The sequence below is a fragment of the Furipterus horrens genome, unplaced genomic scaffold (genome assembly GCF_987537825.1).
Source record: "Furipterus horrens unplaced genomic scaffold, mFurHor1.1.pri manual_scaffold_17, whole genome shotgun sequence".
NCBI lineage: Eukaryota > Metazoa > Chordata > Mammalia > Chiroptera > Furipteridae > Furipterus > Furipterus horrens.
In genome coordinates, this window is record NW_028327187.1 from 84151144 (window position 1) to 84169417 (window position 18274).

Below are 18274 nucleotides of genomic sequence, written 5' to 3' on the forward strand. Positions count from 1 at the left end.
TAATCAGATCTCTCTGTGTCAATATCAATCTACACTATAAGACCAGGTTATCAAAACAGCATGGCACTGGCATAAAAACAGATACACAGATCAATGTAACAGACTAGAGAGCCCAGAACTAAACCTACACCTTTATAGTTAATATTTGACAGAGGAAGCAAGCGTATACAATGGCTAAAAACATTTTATTCAGTAAATGGTATTGGGAAATAGACTAGATACATGAAGAAAAATGAAGCTAGACCACCTTCTTATGCCACACAGAAGAATAAATTCAAAATGGATCAGGCTTAAATGTTAGACTGAAAACAAAAATCATAGAACAAAACATAGGCAGCAAAATCTTGGACATTGCTCATAGTAATATTTTATCAGATATATCTCCCCAGACAGGGAAAACAAGAAAAAATAAACAAATGGGACTACATCAAGCTAAAAACGTTTTTGCACAGCAAAGGAAAATATCAACAAAATAAAGATAACCCACAGAATGGGAGAACATATTTGCTGATACATCTAATAAGGGGTTAATACCTAAAATTTATAAAGAACTTATGAAACTCAGCACCAAAAGAAACAAACAAACAAACAACCCAATTAAAAAATGGGCAAAGGACCTGAATAGACACTTATCCAAAGAGGACCTACACATGGCCAACAGACATATGAAAAGATGCTCAATGTCACTAATCATCAGAGAAATGCAAATTAAAACTACAATGAGATATTATCTCACACATGTCAGAATGGCTATGAACAAAAAACAAGTGCTAACAAGGATGTGGAGAATAGGGAACCCTAAGTGCACTGTTGATGGGAATTTAGACTGGTGCAGCCACTGTGGAAAGCAGTACGGAGATACCTCAAAAAGTTAAAAATGCATCTGCCTTTCGACCGAGCAATCCCACTTTGGGAATATATCTGAAGGAACCCAAAACACTAATTTGAAAAATCATAACCACCCCTATGTTCATTGCAGCATTATTATTTACAATAGCCAAGATATGAAAGCAGTCCAAGTGTCCATCAGCAGATGAGTATATAAAACAACTACTGGACATTTACACAATGGAATACTACTTGGCCATAAAAAAGAAGAAGAAAATTTTACCCTTTGCAACAGTATGGATGGACCTGGAGAACATTATGCTAAGTGAAATAAGCCAGTCTGAGAAAGACAAATACTATATGATTTCAATTTCACTCATATATGGAATCTAATGGACAAGCTGAACTAAGGAAAATGGGGACGGACTCATATATGGAGAGAGTAGGATGACAGCTAGTGAGTGGGATCCATAGGGGGTGGAGGGATTGAATGAAAAGGAAAAAAACTCATGGATATGGACAACAGTATGGTGATTGCTGGGGGGAGGATGGTATAAGGGGACTAGATGGCAACGAAAAAAATTTTTGTAATTAAAAAATAAATAATCTAATGAGCAAAATAAAACCAGAGGCATAGATAGATGTGGGGATTGACTGTGGAAGTGGGGGCAGGATGGGTGGAGGGGGGGTGAATGGAGAAAAACTAGGACAACTGTAACAGCATAAACAATAAACAACTGTTAAAAAAAGAAAAAAACAAAAACAAAGTGGTGGGATGGGGTGGATTATGTGACTATAAAGGGGTAGCACATGAGAGTTTGTGTTGATGTAAAAGTTTCGTATCTTGATTGTGGTGGTGTTTACACATATCTATGTGTGATAAAATTATACACATTTATGCACACAAATATCGTCGTCGTCGGCAGCCGTCCGTCTCGAGAGACGATGGTGTAGCTTCTTAAGAGTCTATCTGCACCGCCGAGAATGGCTGTGCAGTCCGACTCGGGAGTGACACGGTATCTGTCTCCTCCCATGTTGAATCGACATCTTACGATGACGCTGGAGTGTCCTCTCCAGTGAAGCTGAAGCTACAGAGCCTGGGCAGGGTGATATGGAGGGTCTGCTGTTGCCCATGCAGCAGACCCCCCCTCTCTTCGCAGCTGAAGGGTCCAAGGGAAAGACGGAGTCAATACAGCTTGGCTTCAGGTGCGCCGCAGGAGTTGCCGGTGTTGACTACAACATCAAACCGCCTTAGGGACTCCGGCTCCGGATTTTCTGTCGGGGTTTACTCCCTTAGCCTTTCCCCTGAAGAGGTATGCCGCAAGGCAGCGGAGGTTTTTTGGAGTCAGAGTTTTCCTTCTCTGATGCACACAAATATACTCAAAAGGAATGTATGTAAAAACTGCTGAAACCTGAATAAGTTCTATAGGTCATACCAATGTTAATTTCCAGGTGTTGCTATTGATTTACGTGTAAGATGTTACTATCGGGAGAATGGAAGCTGGGTAAATGGTACACTGGACCTCTACTGTTTTTGCAACTTCCTATGAGTGTATAATTACTTTAAAATAAAACATTTTCCTCCATCACTGTTTCTTTGTGCAATGTGCTCAGCTCCCCATATGGCTTGTTTTCAAGACTTGGAAACAACTTGGCAGTAACTCAAGATGGTTTTCTGTCAATGATTCACCAAGTGCCGACAAAAATTTATAGAGGTGCTACCAGCACAAACTCTGGACCTATTACCACTCTTTAAATCCTTTTATTAAGAATATTAATTTTTAAAGTATATTTTATTATGTTGTTACAGTAGTTTCAATTTTTTTCCCTTTGCTCCCCTCCACCCAGTACCCCATTCACCTCCAGCAATCCCACCCCCCCTTATTCATGTCCAAGGGTCGTGCATAAAAGTTCTTTGGTTTCACTCTTTCCTATATTCTTAATTTCCCCTGTCTATTTTGTACCAATTATGCTTCTTATTCCCTGCACCATTTCCCTATTTATCCCCCTTCCCCCTCCCAGCCGATAACCCTCCAAATGATCCCTGTACCTATGATTCTGTTCCTATTCTGGTTTGATTAATTTACCTTTGTTCCATTCCCTAGCTTCTGTTGTTGATAGTTGTGAGTTTGTTGTCATTTTAATGTGCATAGTTTTGATCTTATTCTTAAATAAGTCCCTTTAACATTTAATGTAATAATGGCTTGGTGACAATAAACTCCTTTAGTTTTACCTTGTCTGGGAATCACTTCATCTGCCCTTTCATTCTAAATGATAGTTTTGCTGGATAGAGTAATCTTGGTTGTAGGTCCTTGTTTTTCATCACGTTGAATACTTCTTGCCAGACCCTTCTTGCCTGCAACGTGTCTTTTGAGAAATCAGCTGACAGTCTTATAAACACCTCTTTGTAGGTAACTCTGCTTTTCTCTTGCTGCTTTCAAGATTCTCTCTTTATCTTGAACCTTTGGCATTTTAATGATGATGTGTCTTGGTGTGGTCCTCTTTGGGTCTAGCTTGTTTGGGACTCTGTGCTTCCTGGACTTGTATATTTAATTTCCTTCACCAAATTAGGGACATTTTCCTTCATTATTTTTTCACATAGCTTTCAATTTCTTGCTCTTCCTCTTCTTCTTCTTCCCCTATGATTCTGATGTTGGTAAGTTTAAAGTTGTCCCAGAGGTTCCTAAGCCTCACCTCATTTTTTTTTTCAATTCTTGTTTCCTCATTCTGTATTGACTTTTTTTCTTCCTTATGTTCCAAATCATTGATTTGAACCCCGGTTCCCTTCCATTCACTGTTAGTTTGTGTGGATTTTCCTTTGTTTCACTTAGCATAGCCTTCACTTCTTCCCTTATGCGTTTGCCGTACTCAAGCATATCTGTCAAGCCTGTGAGCATCTTTATCACCAGTGTTTTGAATTCTGCGTGTTAGGTTGACTATCTCCTCGTCACTTAGTTCTCCCACTGGAACCTTGATCCGTTCCCTCTTTTGGGCCATACTTCTCTGTGTCCTCATCTTGACAGGCTCCTGTGTTTGTTTGCCACTGTGTCTTGGTAGAGCTGTCGCACCTGTTACGTTGTAAGGGGCAGAGCCTTAGGGATTCATTGGTACAGGTGACCCATTTCATCACGTTGTGGCACTGTATGTGGGGGAGGGGTCAGAGAGGGAACAATGCCACTTGCTCATCACTCACCCCTTTTCTAGGCACTTCTCCAACTTCCATATGGGGCTGGCACCTCTCTAGCTGTTTCCCTGGCCATCGTTCCCTGGGTATGTGGGTCGGAGGATGTTCTAGGACCATGGAGGCCATTTAAACAAGTGGATTCTGCTGAGAGACCGGCAGTTTATCCCTCCGCCCCAACCCCCACTGGTTTTCACAGTTAGAAGCAATGAGACTTTATTTTCTCCGGTGCTGGAACTGTGAGCTGTGCAGTCTGGTCTGGTGCTGGGACCGCTTCCCAGGTGTCCCTCCCTACTTTTTAAAATATGTAACTGAGCTTTCCGCCAGCCTGCCACTGCCGCCACTACACCACATCCTCTCCACCCCTCCTGTCTGGATGAATATTTCTTCTTTATATCTTTATTGGACTTCCATGCTGCTCGATTTTCTGGAACTGGTTGTCTCTAGTTTTGAGGTAGTTGTATTCCTTCTTCGTTGTGGAGGGAGACACAGCGTGTCTGTCCAAGCCTCCATCTTGGCTGGAAGTCCTCCTTAAATTTTTAAAATCTACCTGGAAAGCTTCTTTTCACTCAAGTTTAAATATTTTTTATCAAATCATTGGCAGTATAAGTGAGAGGAGAGGAGGGACAGGAGCTCTGAAAGATCTATTACTGCCTATGGGATATTTGAAGTACTGTTCTGAAGTATTGTTGTAAAGTCCTGCTAAGCCCAGTTGGGCAGCCCAGTGTACAGATGGCAAACTCACGAGGCCCTTTCTTCACAATAGAAATGGCTTCCTCCTCCAGGTTTGGTCTCTAGTTCATGAATGTCACTGAACAAGGACAGGGGTGTTCACATACCTTCCAGTTGTTATTTCTATCTCCATGGGGCCTGTAGTCCCTAGGTTGACTCTAAAAACTTATCAGCAAATTTCCTGAGATTTTCAATATTTAAAAAAAAATAAAACATGTCTGCGAATTCTTGAGTGTGATGATCCCCTAAATTCTTAAGCCCCTGGTGCTTTAGACATAGGATTAAGAATGAAATTCCCTCCAGACCCCACTCTTCTTTAATCCTATGGGGTCCTATTTAGTTTTAGCTATGAAATATTCAACTTTGGGTGCATATTTAAAAACCAAACGCTCAGTTTCTCAGCCAGCTGCAGTGGCCAAGGACCTAGCCTTGCCCTTTCTTCGAACTACTAAATGTTTGACAATGAAGAATTAACTGTTAAGTTATTGACCTTCTTGATGCAAACTATTTTCACTTACCCAGAGTTTGGGGAGAATGAAAATGTTTGTTACTGCCTGAACCACCTGAAAGAAGTGTAGACACTTCTGGCCATTTCTAAATCAAAGTATTAAAAAATGTATCTTGTATTAAAAAAATAGATAATTTAAAATTTGTCTTAGTGCAATTAATTTCCAGATTTATAGGAATTTTGTTACCTAGAACAACGATCTCAAGGTTCAGGCAATTCTAAATGTTATTTCTTAATAAGTGTCATATTGTAGCATAGCATTTTGCAGATGCAGCTGTAAACAGGATGAGCTGACAGGAACTTAACTGATGAATGTAGCCAACTGCAAAGAAGAAATCAACATGTAATTGACCAAATAGTGCATATAAGCAATGGCTAAACCTTGCTTCAGCAAGGCAGAGCTCTGGATATGAATCTCCTGTCTCCTTTACTTGCTGCAAGTGAATAAAACCACCTTCCAACAATCACCTCTTATTTTTTAATGGAGTACCTACCCCAAGCTGTGAACACCCTGAGTTCTGTAACAATTTCTGTATAAAATTGTCTTGTGAAGCATGTATAAAAGGGTTTTTAATATGTGGCATTAAAATGTGAAGTTATTCCTTAATACTAAATTCACAAATTAGCTTGCACTTTTAAAAAATGGATTATTTACTTGAAGATTCAAGGTCATACTTCAATGAGTTGGGTGCATTTTGTCGCCTTTGCTACAGTTCCTCTGAGTATTTAAATGACCAGCCGGGCCCTAAATACAGCTGGTTGACCTACTAATAGCCTCACTGCCATCAAAGGGAAACTCCTTTCTGGGTTAAAGAGCCTGCACTGTGATTGCAAGTAGTTGGCTATACTGAGCCTCCTGGGGGCTACAGCAGAACTCCGGAAGACACACTCTTAGCATTTTAATCATACTTTTTCAGCTGGGATGGGGGAGGAGGAAGAATCAACTTCCTGCTTGCTTTAAAGTTTGAGAACAGAAGATTCAAGTATATAAACTTGCAGCTCTTCCTCTCTTGTGACCTTCCTGTCCCCTTTCAAGTCAGGTACTGAGCCCTAGGCCTCCCAACTGGATCTGGGGACTTACATGGGCACCTCACTTCCCTCCTTAAACTGCATCTGTAGATTTTTACCCACCCTTCTTCAAGTTTTTCTTGGTTTTGTCTAACCAAGTATTCACCTGTCCCTGTCCACTTGCTTGTGCCAGGTGCAGAGTCCTGGGTTTACCACCAAAAGCAACTTGACAGATGCTAAAAGTTGGTGCTGAGACTTTGCACTTGGGCTGAGGGATCTGAGATTTCCGTGTATTCAGCAGGTCCTGTTATCACTGGTGAATTAGTTTCCAGCCCATTGTAACAGCCTTCCTCCTGGACCCACCCCAGAACAAATGGGCTGAGGACTTGTTAGCCTCCTTTTCAATGGCAAAGTGTTCTTGCAGTGTCTTCTCCAAGCATCTGACCCTGGAGCCACCCTCTGTGGATGATATTATCATTTAAGCTTATTTCTTAACCCAGGTTAAGCTTTCTTAACCTTCCTGTTTTCACCTCCAGTCAGTGGAATGCAGTGCCAAGGAAAATGGAAATGACTGACAATGTTTTACAACAGGGCCATTTAGTTATTGACTTTTTAAAATAGGAGCTGCTTAGGGATGATGGTAAAATAATACTTGAAATACCAGAAATATCGAAGTGCAAGCATTCCTTCATCGTGACTCTATAAAGCAAAACATAATAAGAAACACATCTAACTGCATTCCCCCCAAGTAGCTTACAGATGCACTTTAAACAGCATAAATGTGATAAATCATTTTCAGTTTTTCAACCTGAAAAAATAAGTGGCAGAGGGTGCTAGGATACTTACACTACTCAATAATAGTTTCAGTTGTATTTAATACCTGAAATAATTCTTGCTTCAGGTAAAAACAGGGATCAAGTAAGACACACACACATAGACACAAATAAAACTCTTGCCTGAGGACTTTGGGGAGAAATCACTTGCTTGGATGTGGGCAGCCCATGTTAAGAGCTGAGCTGCCTCACTACCATCTTCCCTGCCCACAGTGGGAAGAAAAGACCTACTTTTCTGCTGCAGAAATCAGAATAAAACCTCAATCCATGAGAGTCATTAGTCAAACCCCAGGGTCAGCCAGTACAAATTAAATGACCATCGTATTTCTCCAACAGAATTAAACAGTGTTTTCATTTTATCATACCCATCCACAACTAAAAATTTCCCAAGTTCTTGAGTTTACTTGAGAACAAAATGAATGCGCTCCAAACCAGTATTAATAAAATTTTCAAACAGCTGAGTTTGCCTACTTGACTTTTGTTTTTTCCTTTCATTGAACTGCTCTGAGATGTAATTTTAATTCGCATACATAATTGCTTTTGTAAGGTCATTCCCAAGTCAAATAAAGGAACTGAGTCAGTATTTTATATATATTTGACCACCCACTTGCAGTTGTTTGTCATTACCAACTGGAGGTGGCAGGGGTTATTAAAGGTGTTACTGGGGAGAGACCAAAGTCGGGGCCCTCCACCCAGCTTGTTCCTGGGTTCTTGCCTCGCTTGCAAGAGATGAATTTTAGCGAGAGAGAAACATGTATTGTGGAAATGAGATAGCAAGTTTATTTATGCAACGTGTACAAGCATGAAGCTGCAAGCAGGCACGGGGCTAGTCTGAATGCCCAGTGTATAGAGGAAATAAAGTTGTGAGTTTGTTCTATAAACTTGAGCTGAGGCTATAAGTGGGCACCCAGATTAGCTAACTATTGGAGTTCAGGGGTTATATACCTTAGTCAGCTTCTAGGTTCCCTCTCCTTCCCCTTCTAAACCTTGGAAATAATGTATAGCTACAAAGGCTTTCTTTCTTAGCTGGTAAAGGCTCTGTGTCTTAGTGAAATTGCTACAGAGGCTCCCTTTCCCAGCCCAGAGTCTCAAGGACTCCCCTCCTCCTGCACTATCCTGTCTTGTGATGTTCAGAACACCTGGCAATCTTATCGGACCAGGCTCAGGACTGCTGAGTCAACATGTGAGACATCTTCCTCCTCCCCCCTGCCTTAGTTTACTATCTATCCTGCCTAACAAGACCATGGGACTGGGAAGTGACCAGAGCTTGCACCTGCCACTCAGGCAGTCCTTTGGCCTCCACTGGAGCTACCAGCCAAAGGAGTGGCTGAAGGTGGGGTGGGGGCACTGAGGCTGCTGCCCTCATCAGCTTTAGGATTCACAGTTTAGGATGACTATACAGAGTTCATCAGCCCAAGTCTAGCCCAGTCACTTCAGTTGCTTCAGGTAGCTCTCCCTTAAGATTGAGGCATTGTATCTACTGGACCTTTTCCTAGCCCTGCCTACAGGCTGGTGGGGATACAATGATCCCATGGCTGAGAGTAGGTTTATGTTCTCACATGACAGTGGAGCACGTAAAACAGTCCTCCCTGGGGCCCGAAGGATTGCCAGAGATTGCTATACTTAGGAGCAGGACATGGATTTTTCCTGAAGTTAAAAGTATTTCTCTTCTTTGATGGTTAAGAAATAAAAATAAACTTAATTTAAAAGGCATTCAATCATGTAAAGAGTTTTGTTGTTCTTTGGGGGTGTTATTTTCAGCCAACCATCTCGTTTTTTGCAAAATAGCCGCCTCTGCTATCCTCAGCTGTCCTGAGGCAAGAACATGTAACTTTTTGTTGTTTGCAGAACCCGAAAAATGTATTGTTTTTCTTTAGTACATCTCTATTGGTGATATCTTTTATTAGAGCAAGAGACAGCATCTGCTTTTATTGCTCCTAAAATCTGTCTATTTAACATATGCCAAACTCCATGCTGTTTGAAAGGAAGTCCTATTTTTAAAATGTTATCTTCATCTTAGTATTTTTGGCTTACTGTTCCCATAACTTCTCCAAGGCAGTAATGCATCCTTTTTGGTAAAGTCTTCTCTCAGTCATGAGGAAAGTGACTTTTAAGCTCTGAGACACTTTTTCCTAATGGTTACCTTATTTGTATGTACTTAGGGACTGCTTTAGTTAGCTTCCCAGTTCATGCTGGGGGCTTCTCATAACTCTCTGTAGTTCATTTTTACAAAAGAACTCACAGTCTGGCAACCCTAACGGCTCCCCATTCCTTATAATAGTTTCTGTAACATCGTGTCTGACCTTCAGTTAGGCTGCTTTCTCTGCTTCCAGTCTACTGACTATTAATCTCTCCAAACCATCCCTCTAGTCATTTAGATTTCAGGCCTGATGTGAAGCTTCCTGATGGCAGGGCCCAGAGACTGCCCTGGACCCTCAGAACTCTCCCTGTGCCTTCTAGGCTCCTTTTAACACTCCCATGACAGGAGTGATAACAGAAAGGGCTTCCATTCCATGAGTAAAATCAAGTCTCCCTCAGTGGGTATTTTTGGCATATGACTCTTCAGGGGAGGATAATCTGCTTATTCCAAACAGGGTCAGCATGTAAATCAAATATGGCAGTCATTGTTTACTGCCTCTTAATCCCCTAATTTAAAATATTCATTTTCACCTGATGTTCCAATTTCTTCAAAGTGTCCAGCATGACAGTTTTTAATGTGAACAAGGTCAGTTGCAAAAATGTCAAACCAGGTCATTGGCTTGGTGCCTGAGGGCTAAGGGGCACAGGGAACAAAACTGAAAGACCCCAATTCTCACAAAGATATCACCAAGCTTTGCAACTTTTCTCCAGTTGAAACTGCTTCCTATTCAGTTTCAAAACAGTTCACTTTCCTATGTTTTTGAACTTGGGCCAGGGTTGTTTCTTAGTCTTTATTGTTTTTCCTTTATACTGCACCTAAGCAGTAACGTTTCTTTCAATAGAGCAAGTTCCTTCGGTTCCACTACGAAGCAAGAGGATGAGGAGCCAGGGAGCCCTCACACAGAGAGAGGTTCATTTATTAGTCACCTTGTTCGACTAGAATGACAAAAAAGGAAGACCAGTATAGCTTTTTTAGTTTCATTCTTTTCTGTGTTTGTCATGCTGAGAGCAGACTAAGAAAGGCGTACTGAGGAATTTTAAGCCAGCTGCTTATAAGTGTTTTTTAAGAGCATCTTTCCCAGCTATTTATATTACATTTGTATTCATGGGAAGAAAATCTCTGCCCAGACTAAAAACAAAAATTAAAAAAAACAAAAAATAAAATATCTTTGAGAACTCTGTGAATCCTGCCTCAGCAACTACAAATGGGCACTTCTGCCTTCCCCTAAACTATAAGGAGACCTCTCAGGCGCATATAGAAAATGTATGAAGAGTTAAACCTTATTTAAAATCAGCCTAATTTCCCCAGTGATAGTGTCCTGAGATTGTTGAAGTTTAAGTGAACAGGTACAATCTAGTGCAACAGTATCAGAAGGCCGTCTTAACAAGAATCTTGCTAAAAGCTAATAGCATATATAAAAGTTTGGATTTAAAAAGGGATGATCATTTTTATTTAAAAATGTATCCAGTCCTTCAAAATAATCACTTAAATGACACTTAAAATACATGTGGACTGCAGAAGGGCTAAGAACTTGACATCTCGGCATCCTGGTTCCCACAAACAACCTTAGATGTGAAGCAATCATGCATTGTGTGAGATGAACTGTAGGGTCACAGCCGGGGTGTTTAGAAAAAGGATTTTCTACCCATCAGACTAGCCAAGATGAAAAAAAATTAGATAAAATCCATGTTGTTGAAAGTGTAGAAACAAGACAGTCCAAAAAACACCTTGTGGAAGCAAAAGTTCCTGCAGCTTTGAAGAACTTTACTCTTCAAAATGTACAAAGTATATAGCCTTTCTACATAAGGTCACCTTACTTAAAACTCAACTTATAAAATTTTAAGGAAATAAAAATAAAAAAATCTTAACTACCTAAAAGGCTATATGTTTGTTTGAATTTGCATAAAACACTTCTAGACATTTATTGCAAGAAATGTAGTGGTTGCTTCTAGGAAGTGAGAGTTGTAGGTATATTATATTTTTCCATACTGTTGAGCTTTTTTTCACCACATGCATATATTATTTTCAAAAATTTGGAAAACACTAATTTCAAAATAGCACCTATCTGATTTTCATCCTCTGGCTGTGTTAACCTTGAGAAGGACCCAACCTCTTTGAGGTTGTTTCACCATCCATAAAATGGGGATACTATCTACTTCTTAAAGCCGATGGGGACTAACTCAGACAACATGCATTAAGGAAGTAACACAGTGTACAAGATAGGCACTCAATAAATGTCATCTCCCCTTAGCACTAAGAAACATTGGGAATCCTCTTAATTCAACCTCCTCTAATTATTAGTAAAAACACTAAAGCAAAAAAGGCCTAGGTAGGGGAAAAAGTGGGACAACTGTAATAGAAAAACAATAAATTTAAAAAAGAAAAGCTTAGGGCCCTGACCTGTGTAGCTCAATTGGTTGGGCATCATCCTGCAAAGCGAAAAGATCATGGGTTCAATTCCTGGTCAGGGCACATGCCCAGTTGGGGCAAGTATGAGAGGCAACCAATTGATGTTTCTCTCTCACATCAATGTTTCTTTCCCTTTCTCTCTCCTTTCCCCTCCCTCTAAAAACAAATAAAACCTTCATTTTTTTAAATGCTCTTTTATTGATTATGCTATTACAGTTGTCCTGATCCTCCACCTTTGTCCCCCTCCACCCAGCATCCCCCACTCCCTCAGGCCATCCCCTGATCATTGTTCATGTCCATGGGTTATGCATATTAAGTACTTTGGCTACTCCATTTCCAATACTGTACTTTACATCCCCACAGCATTCTGTAACTACCTATTGGTACATCTCAATTCCCTCACCTCTTCATCCATTCCCACACATACCCCTCCCATCTGGCAACCATCAAAATGCTCTCTGTATCCATGATTCTGTCTCTGTTCTTCTTGTTTGCTTCACTTTTTTATATTCAACTATTGATAGATATGTATTTATTGCCATTTTATTGTTCATAGTTTTGATTATCTTTTCCTTAAATAAGTCTCTTTAACATATCATATCATAATGGTTTGGTGATGGTGAACTTTAGTTTTTTGTCTGGGAAACTCTTTATCTGTCCTTTGCTTCTAAATACTATCTTTGCTGGGTAGAGCAATCTTGGCTCTAGGTCCCTGCTTTTCATGACCTGGAATATTTCTTGCTACTCCCTTCTAACCTGCAATGTTTCTTTTAAGAAATCAGTTGACAATCTTTTAAAAAAATATCCTTTATTGTTTATGCTATTACAGTTGTTCCAATTTCTTTTCCCTTTCTTCCCCTCCACCCAGTGACCTCCCTCCCTCCAGTTGCCCCCGCCCCACTTAGTCCATGTCCCTTGGTTGTGCATATAGTTCTTTTCAACATCTTCTTAACTACTCCACTCCCTCCTACTATGCTTCTTAATTCCTGTACCATCTCCCTCCCTTTCCCCCTTCCGCCTCCCTGCTGACCTCCCCCCAAAATTTTCCCCATATCTATAATTCTTTTCTCACTCTTGCCTACTTAGTCTGCCTGTGTTAATTCCCTAGTTTCTGTTGTTGGTTGTTGTGATACAGTTTTCATTTTAATGTTCATAGTTTTGATCATCCTCCTAAACAAGTGCCTTTAAATTTTTATATAACAGTGGTTTGGATCTGATGAACTCCTTCAGTTTTACTTTGTCCTGGAAGCACTTTCTCTGCCCTTCTATTCTGAATGACAGCTTCACCGGATAGAGTAATCGTGATTGTAGGAATACAGACAACAAACTATATGATGGAATGTGAGAGGGTGACAAATGGATCCATTAATATTTTAAGACATTTCCCCTTGAAATTTCACAGTCCTATTACTGTAGCATAGCAGTCAGTTCCCTACTCATTAACAGCCCCCATCCTGATGTTGTTCAAGTGGCGACAACTTAGGTCAGGGGGTGAATCATGGCTGATCCAAATCAGTGGTTCTCAATTTATCTGTACAGTAGTCACCTGGGGAGCTTTTTAAAACATTCCAGTGCCTGGACCCCACCCCGGAGCAATTACATCAGTGTCTTTAGGGGTGGAGCTCATGTATTGACATTAAAAACAAAAACTCCTCAGGTGAATGAAATGTAGTCTAAGCCAATCATGATGATCTTAGTCCCTTCTACCACCTTTTTGGCTAGGTCAGGCCATGTGACCCAGTGAGTCATAAAAGCAGGCTGGTGGCAGGGGGTTTTGGGAAAGGTTTCTATAACCAGATTGAAAGAAAAAGAGGCACATAAGGGAAAACTCCTCCATTCCTTACTTGCTAACCAGTTTCCTTCCTTTCTGCATTTTAACAACCCTGAGTAGTTGTATGAGGAAATGATGCTTGTTGCTGAGGCTATCATTTCGTGACAGTGGGAAGGTAAGATGGTAAATGAAATCCAAAAAGACATAAAGGTGGAAAGGACTTGGGTCCTTGGTGACCTGGTTCAGGGTGCTGAGGTCCCCACCCAGCCCTGAAAAAAAATCACACAGATTCCCTGGAAAATCCTGGTTGTCCGGTAAGGACCATCCAGAAGTTACTCAGGTCAATTCAGGTGTAGCCCTTCTTCACTGATGAGCTGAGGCCATGCTCAGATGCCCGGTGAGAAGGGCAGCCATGGGGAGGGCGGCTGTAGAGTTACCAGCTTTCCTGTGTAGGTTTTTGTTGGCAGCTCAGGGATATTTTATTGATTTCTTCAGTGGTTGGAATATATTATTAATAAAGTTAAATGTGTTTTCCCACCTCAGAGTAGTCTCTAAGCCTGGCTGGAGTGCCAAAGGTACTGCCAGGGGAAATAAGGGGGCAAGAGGGGCCATGTAAGAGTGTGTCACATTGGAGAGATTCTGAGCTCTGGGGTCGAACACGAAAGCTGCTCCACTGTCACCAGGTGTGCATTCAGGCAAATTACATGACTTTTCTAAGTCTCAGATTCCTCATTTGTAAAACTGATGTCAAAATAATGATAAGTGGACAATGCTTAACTCAACGTATGGCACATAAGGATCCCTTCCCTTCCCTTCCCTAGAGTAGAATGTGACAGACTTTTAGAAACTCATCAGTGGGTCAATAATGTTTTCTTTCTAGGAATCATGAATACAGCATTTTAGTAAATCTACTGGTTGGTAAGTGCCCAATAATTCCAGCAGAAATGGAGAAGGAAGAGATTAGTCAACAAACTATGGAAGAGCCTAACACTGGCTACCAGATGTCCTTACAGCCCCTCAGAGAAAGCCCTATTGGCTTTCCAAACAGCAGAACCAGTGTTCTCCCCCATAGTCACCCTCACAGACTAACTTCCTAGAGGATGAAGTCTTGTCTTCTAACCCTCCTCTCTGTTCTCTTTCTTACCCCACCCCAGTCAGCATTCAATAAACATGAATAAAAATGAGAAAAATGTCTAAGTTTCTGGGAGACTATCTGTTCTTAAAGTCGTAAAATGTTGCAACATTTGCCCTAGAGAGGGGTTCCCTCCGGCCTGTGAAGGAGGGTTAGGGACCATCACCTTAACTTATATCTGTAAATACAAGATTAAGAGATGAAAGGATGTTTTTGTTAAAATGTGACAAATCACCCTATGCCTTACCTTCCTTTACTCTGGAAATCAGGAAAGAATGCAGACTTCCTAGCAATTACAGAAACTGACCAAGAAAACCACTTGATCATTGGGAGAAAAATCAGCCAACTTCCCGAAATCTCTCTGAAACCCTGGCTCTATTAACAACAAAATCTAGCTTCATTAACATCTTCAACTTTGTCCTTAGAGCTTCATCCCGGGGGAATAGTGAGTTACACTATAAAATAATGAATGGAAACAAGTCACTTCCGCCCACCCGGCACTGCTTTTCCTCCTCTGGTGGACTGCATAGTGCAGAAAGCTTGGACCCTTCCAACTGGCAGACACAATGGGGAAACCCATCCCCATGCCACTAATTAGACTCCTAAGGTTAGCATCATGCAAAACGCTTCCCCTCGGCCAACATACAGGCTGTACACCGACCTAGTCACTGAACACGTTTTGAGATCATTTAAACCCCATTTTAGCACCTCAAGATATATGCTTTACGGAGAAAGAACAAAAACAAACAAACAAAAAAACAAAAACGGGGGCCTGTCCTTTCACAAAGCTCCTTCTGCTGTTACAGCCAAAGATGCTACTGCCAATCTAAGGTTCCATCTCTCAAACAGATGGGGCAAAGTCAGGGGAAGCCCAGCCCTGAGGTCTTGTAGGCTGACCAGACAGCTTTGGGAACTGATGTCAGTGGGACATGGTCAAATACCCTGCAAACACCAGCCATAGGGGTGGGAGTGGGGGACTCCACATGAGTCCAGAGGAAGGCTAAGTCCATTCTATGCCACTGTATCAGAGCCTGAGACACACACACATGTGCAGAAACTGTTGCAAGAGATGCCTGTGGGCTTGGGAACTCATTAGAAAAGCCCTGGAATCTGCACATCAGAGGGACAGAGGCACGAAAGAAATGAAACAGATTGGGGGAGATGATAAGAGCAACTTTCCACAAAAACCTGCTTTTGGCTTTCTCTGTGCCTGCATACACTGTTGCAAAGAGTTTCCACATAAGACAGATTGGCGTCAAGATAAAGTCATAATTATCAACTTCAAATGGTCTCTAAAATCCTATGCTTTTTATGTCAATTCCCAGTCTCTGCTCTCCCCAGATCTCTGATATTCCTCTTACCTTCCCTCTCCCAACTGTCAACAGATGACCTTACTTCCTACTTCATAGAGGGGACTGGGAATATGGAGACCTGGGTTCTGCCTCAGCCATACTTAACCTCTCATTTCAGTGTACTCCCCTGAAGAGGCAGGTGGCTAAGCTGGTGATCCCGATTTCTCTCCCAAATTCTGCCAGCAGCGCTTTCCCACCGATCCCACTGCAGGGTGGTCCAAGCTCCCCGAAGACCCTTCCCTGCCCCTCCCTGCCCCGGGCCACCTTACCCAGATCTGCCCCCGGCACGCGGGTGGGAGGCTACGTGGCGACATCGGCCTCCATCTCCAGCGGTGTCTCCTTGTCCAGGGTTAGCTCTGCGTCGCCCTCTTCTCCGCTGCGAGGGTAGGCCAGCAGACGCATGGCGGGAGCACAGGCGGTCTCCACTTGGTGCACCTGCTCTTGGTTCAGACGCTCCCGCCAGGCGTGTACGGCCTCGCGGGCGTCGCGCGCCGACAGGTGGAAGGGCCGGTCTGCACCGTAGGCCGTGCCGCGCGTCATGTTGAGCGCGAAGGTTTCGAGCGCGGCCAGTCTGGGCAGCCCGGCGAAGCGCAGCAGGCGGCGCAGCTGGGTGCGCGGCTGCCGTACCAGGTCCTCATAGCGAAGCCTCAGGTAGCGGCGCTGCAGCCAGGAGGGCGCCCCGCGCGCGAAGAGCAGGTCTCGAAGCCAGGCTTCACAAATCACCTCCAACGCACCAGTCAGGAAGAAGTCGGTGCGCGGCGCAGCCGGCAGCACACGGGACTGGCCTCCAGGACGAGCGCCTACACCGTGCGCCAGCAGCACACGGTGGAAACGGTCGCCCCTCTGGCGGGTGCGCAGCACCTGGATGCTTTCGCGCAGCAGCCCTTGCCTGGATTTAAGGCGCGAGTTGTGAACGGCCCGCGGGTCTCGGAAAAGCTGCACGACCTTCAGGTTGAGGCCTGGGTCACGCAGCAGGGGCACCAGCACGCCCAGGTCGAGGAGGCGCACGTCCTTGATCACCACCACCGGATACTTGCGGCACTCGGCCTCCAGGGCGCGCAGAGCCACCGGTGGGCAGCTGCGCTCGCAGGCAGCGTCCTCGACGAGGCCAACCTCTGCTCGGGCACGGTTCGCACCAGGGCACAAGGGCGGCGAGCAGATGACCTTGTTGGTCCGCCAGCGAAAGAGAGTGGCCGTGGTGAGATTGGCTGCGTCCAGAGCGCGCTCAGCAGGGTCTCCCGGCGGCGCGTACAGCCGCAGCACGGAAAAGTCACAGCGGAAAAGTGAGCGCAGCATGTCACGCAGCGCGCCCTGCAGGCTCTCAGCGTCTCCTGGATACAACGCCTGCCAGAGATGCCACATGGGCTCATACAAGTAGAAGACGTCCGGGTGCTGATTAAAGAGCTCGCCCAGGAACGATGAACCAGTGCGCCAGGTGGCGTGCACATATATATGCTGCTTCTCATCAGACACCATCTCCCCGACAGTGCTGCTGAGGTTGCCTGGGGACCCGGGGGACTGGCCTGCGTGCCCCTCAGCTGCGGGCCGCGCCTCCGAGCCCTGCTCCCGTTCTCCCGCCGCCGCCGCCTCTAGGCTCCACACTCCCAGGCTGCGCTGCAGGCCCGGGCAGTGCCCGGCGCCCTTGTCGCCGTTGTGGCCGCCGTCCAGTATGGAGGGGACGAGTAGAAGCACCAGCGTGTACAGCACCAAGAGTAGCGCGAACTTGCAGTACTCCCGCCGCCGCCGCCGCCGGCCCTTCATCGTTTACCTACCGCCACTAGAGCGGATGCGGCACCCGTCTTCTCCCCTTCCTTAGATATCCCGTCTGGAGTCCACTCCTCGGTCCCCTTTCGGCCGCTCTGCGCCTGGAGGATCGGAGCTGCTAGGGCTGTGCATCCACCAGGGGAAACTTGGGAGGCGGTGGTGATAGTGGTGGCGCCCCTGCAGTCTCTCCGCTCAGCGGCTGGAGAGTCGCTTATTGGCCGCCTTGGCAGTCGCCTGCCCCGCCTTCAACCTCTCAGTTTCTCCCCGCCTCCCTACCCACCCGGGTTCGCCGAAGAATCTGCCAGATATGGGCGGAGTTGCAGCGGGGTGGAGACGCCGGCTAGGGCTCACTAAGCCAGACGCCACCTTTCCCCAACCACTCCGTAATGAATTCGAGTCTAAATGAATTAACTTGAGGCAAGGGTGGGGATCATGTGTACGGAATGTACTTAGCGACAAGATGTGGACTCCACCCGGAGATCTTCACTGCCTCTCTTGTTACATGTCCCCTGCCTGGCCATCTCTATCATGGGCAGACTGGCTTCCACACTATTTAGATTGGGGCCTGGTCACTTTCTACATTCAGTGCCCCCATCAGCCCCAGGATGAGTGTTAC

The 18274-nt window shown here is 44.1% G+C and overlaps 1 protein-coding gene across 2 annotated transcripts in view; it reads right to left on the minus strand.

The window, feature by feature from the left end:
• The window catches only part of CHST7 (carbohydrate sulfotransferase 7), a 42400-nt gene extending 24543 nt beyond the window's left edge, over nt 1–17857 (minus strand). The window contains exons 1-2 of one of the 2 annotated variants that reach the window (XM_090264228.1): nt 16164–17857; nt 5879–6956 (exon numbers count right to left, since the gene is read on the minus strand). In XM_090264228.1, coding sequence (XP_090120354.1) covers nt 16195–17655 — 1461 coding nt within the window. In that variant the 5' untranslated portion in view covers nt 17656–17857 and the 3' untranslated portion in view covers nt 5879–6956; nt 16164–16194. Of the gene's footprint in view, nt 1–5878; nt 6957–16163 lie in introns of those variants that run through there. The other variant, XM_090264227.1, reaches the window with a different exon arrangement.
• Nucleotides 17858–18274: the final 417 nt, after the last annotated feature.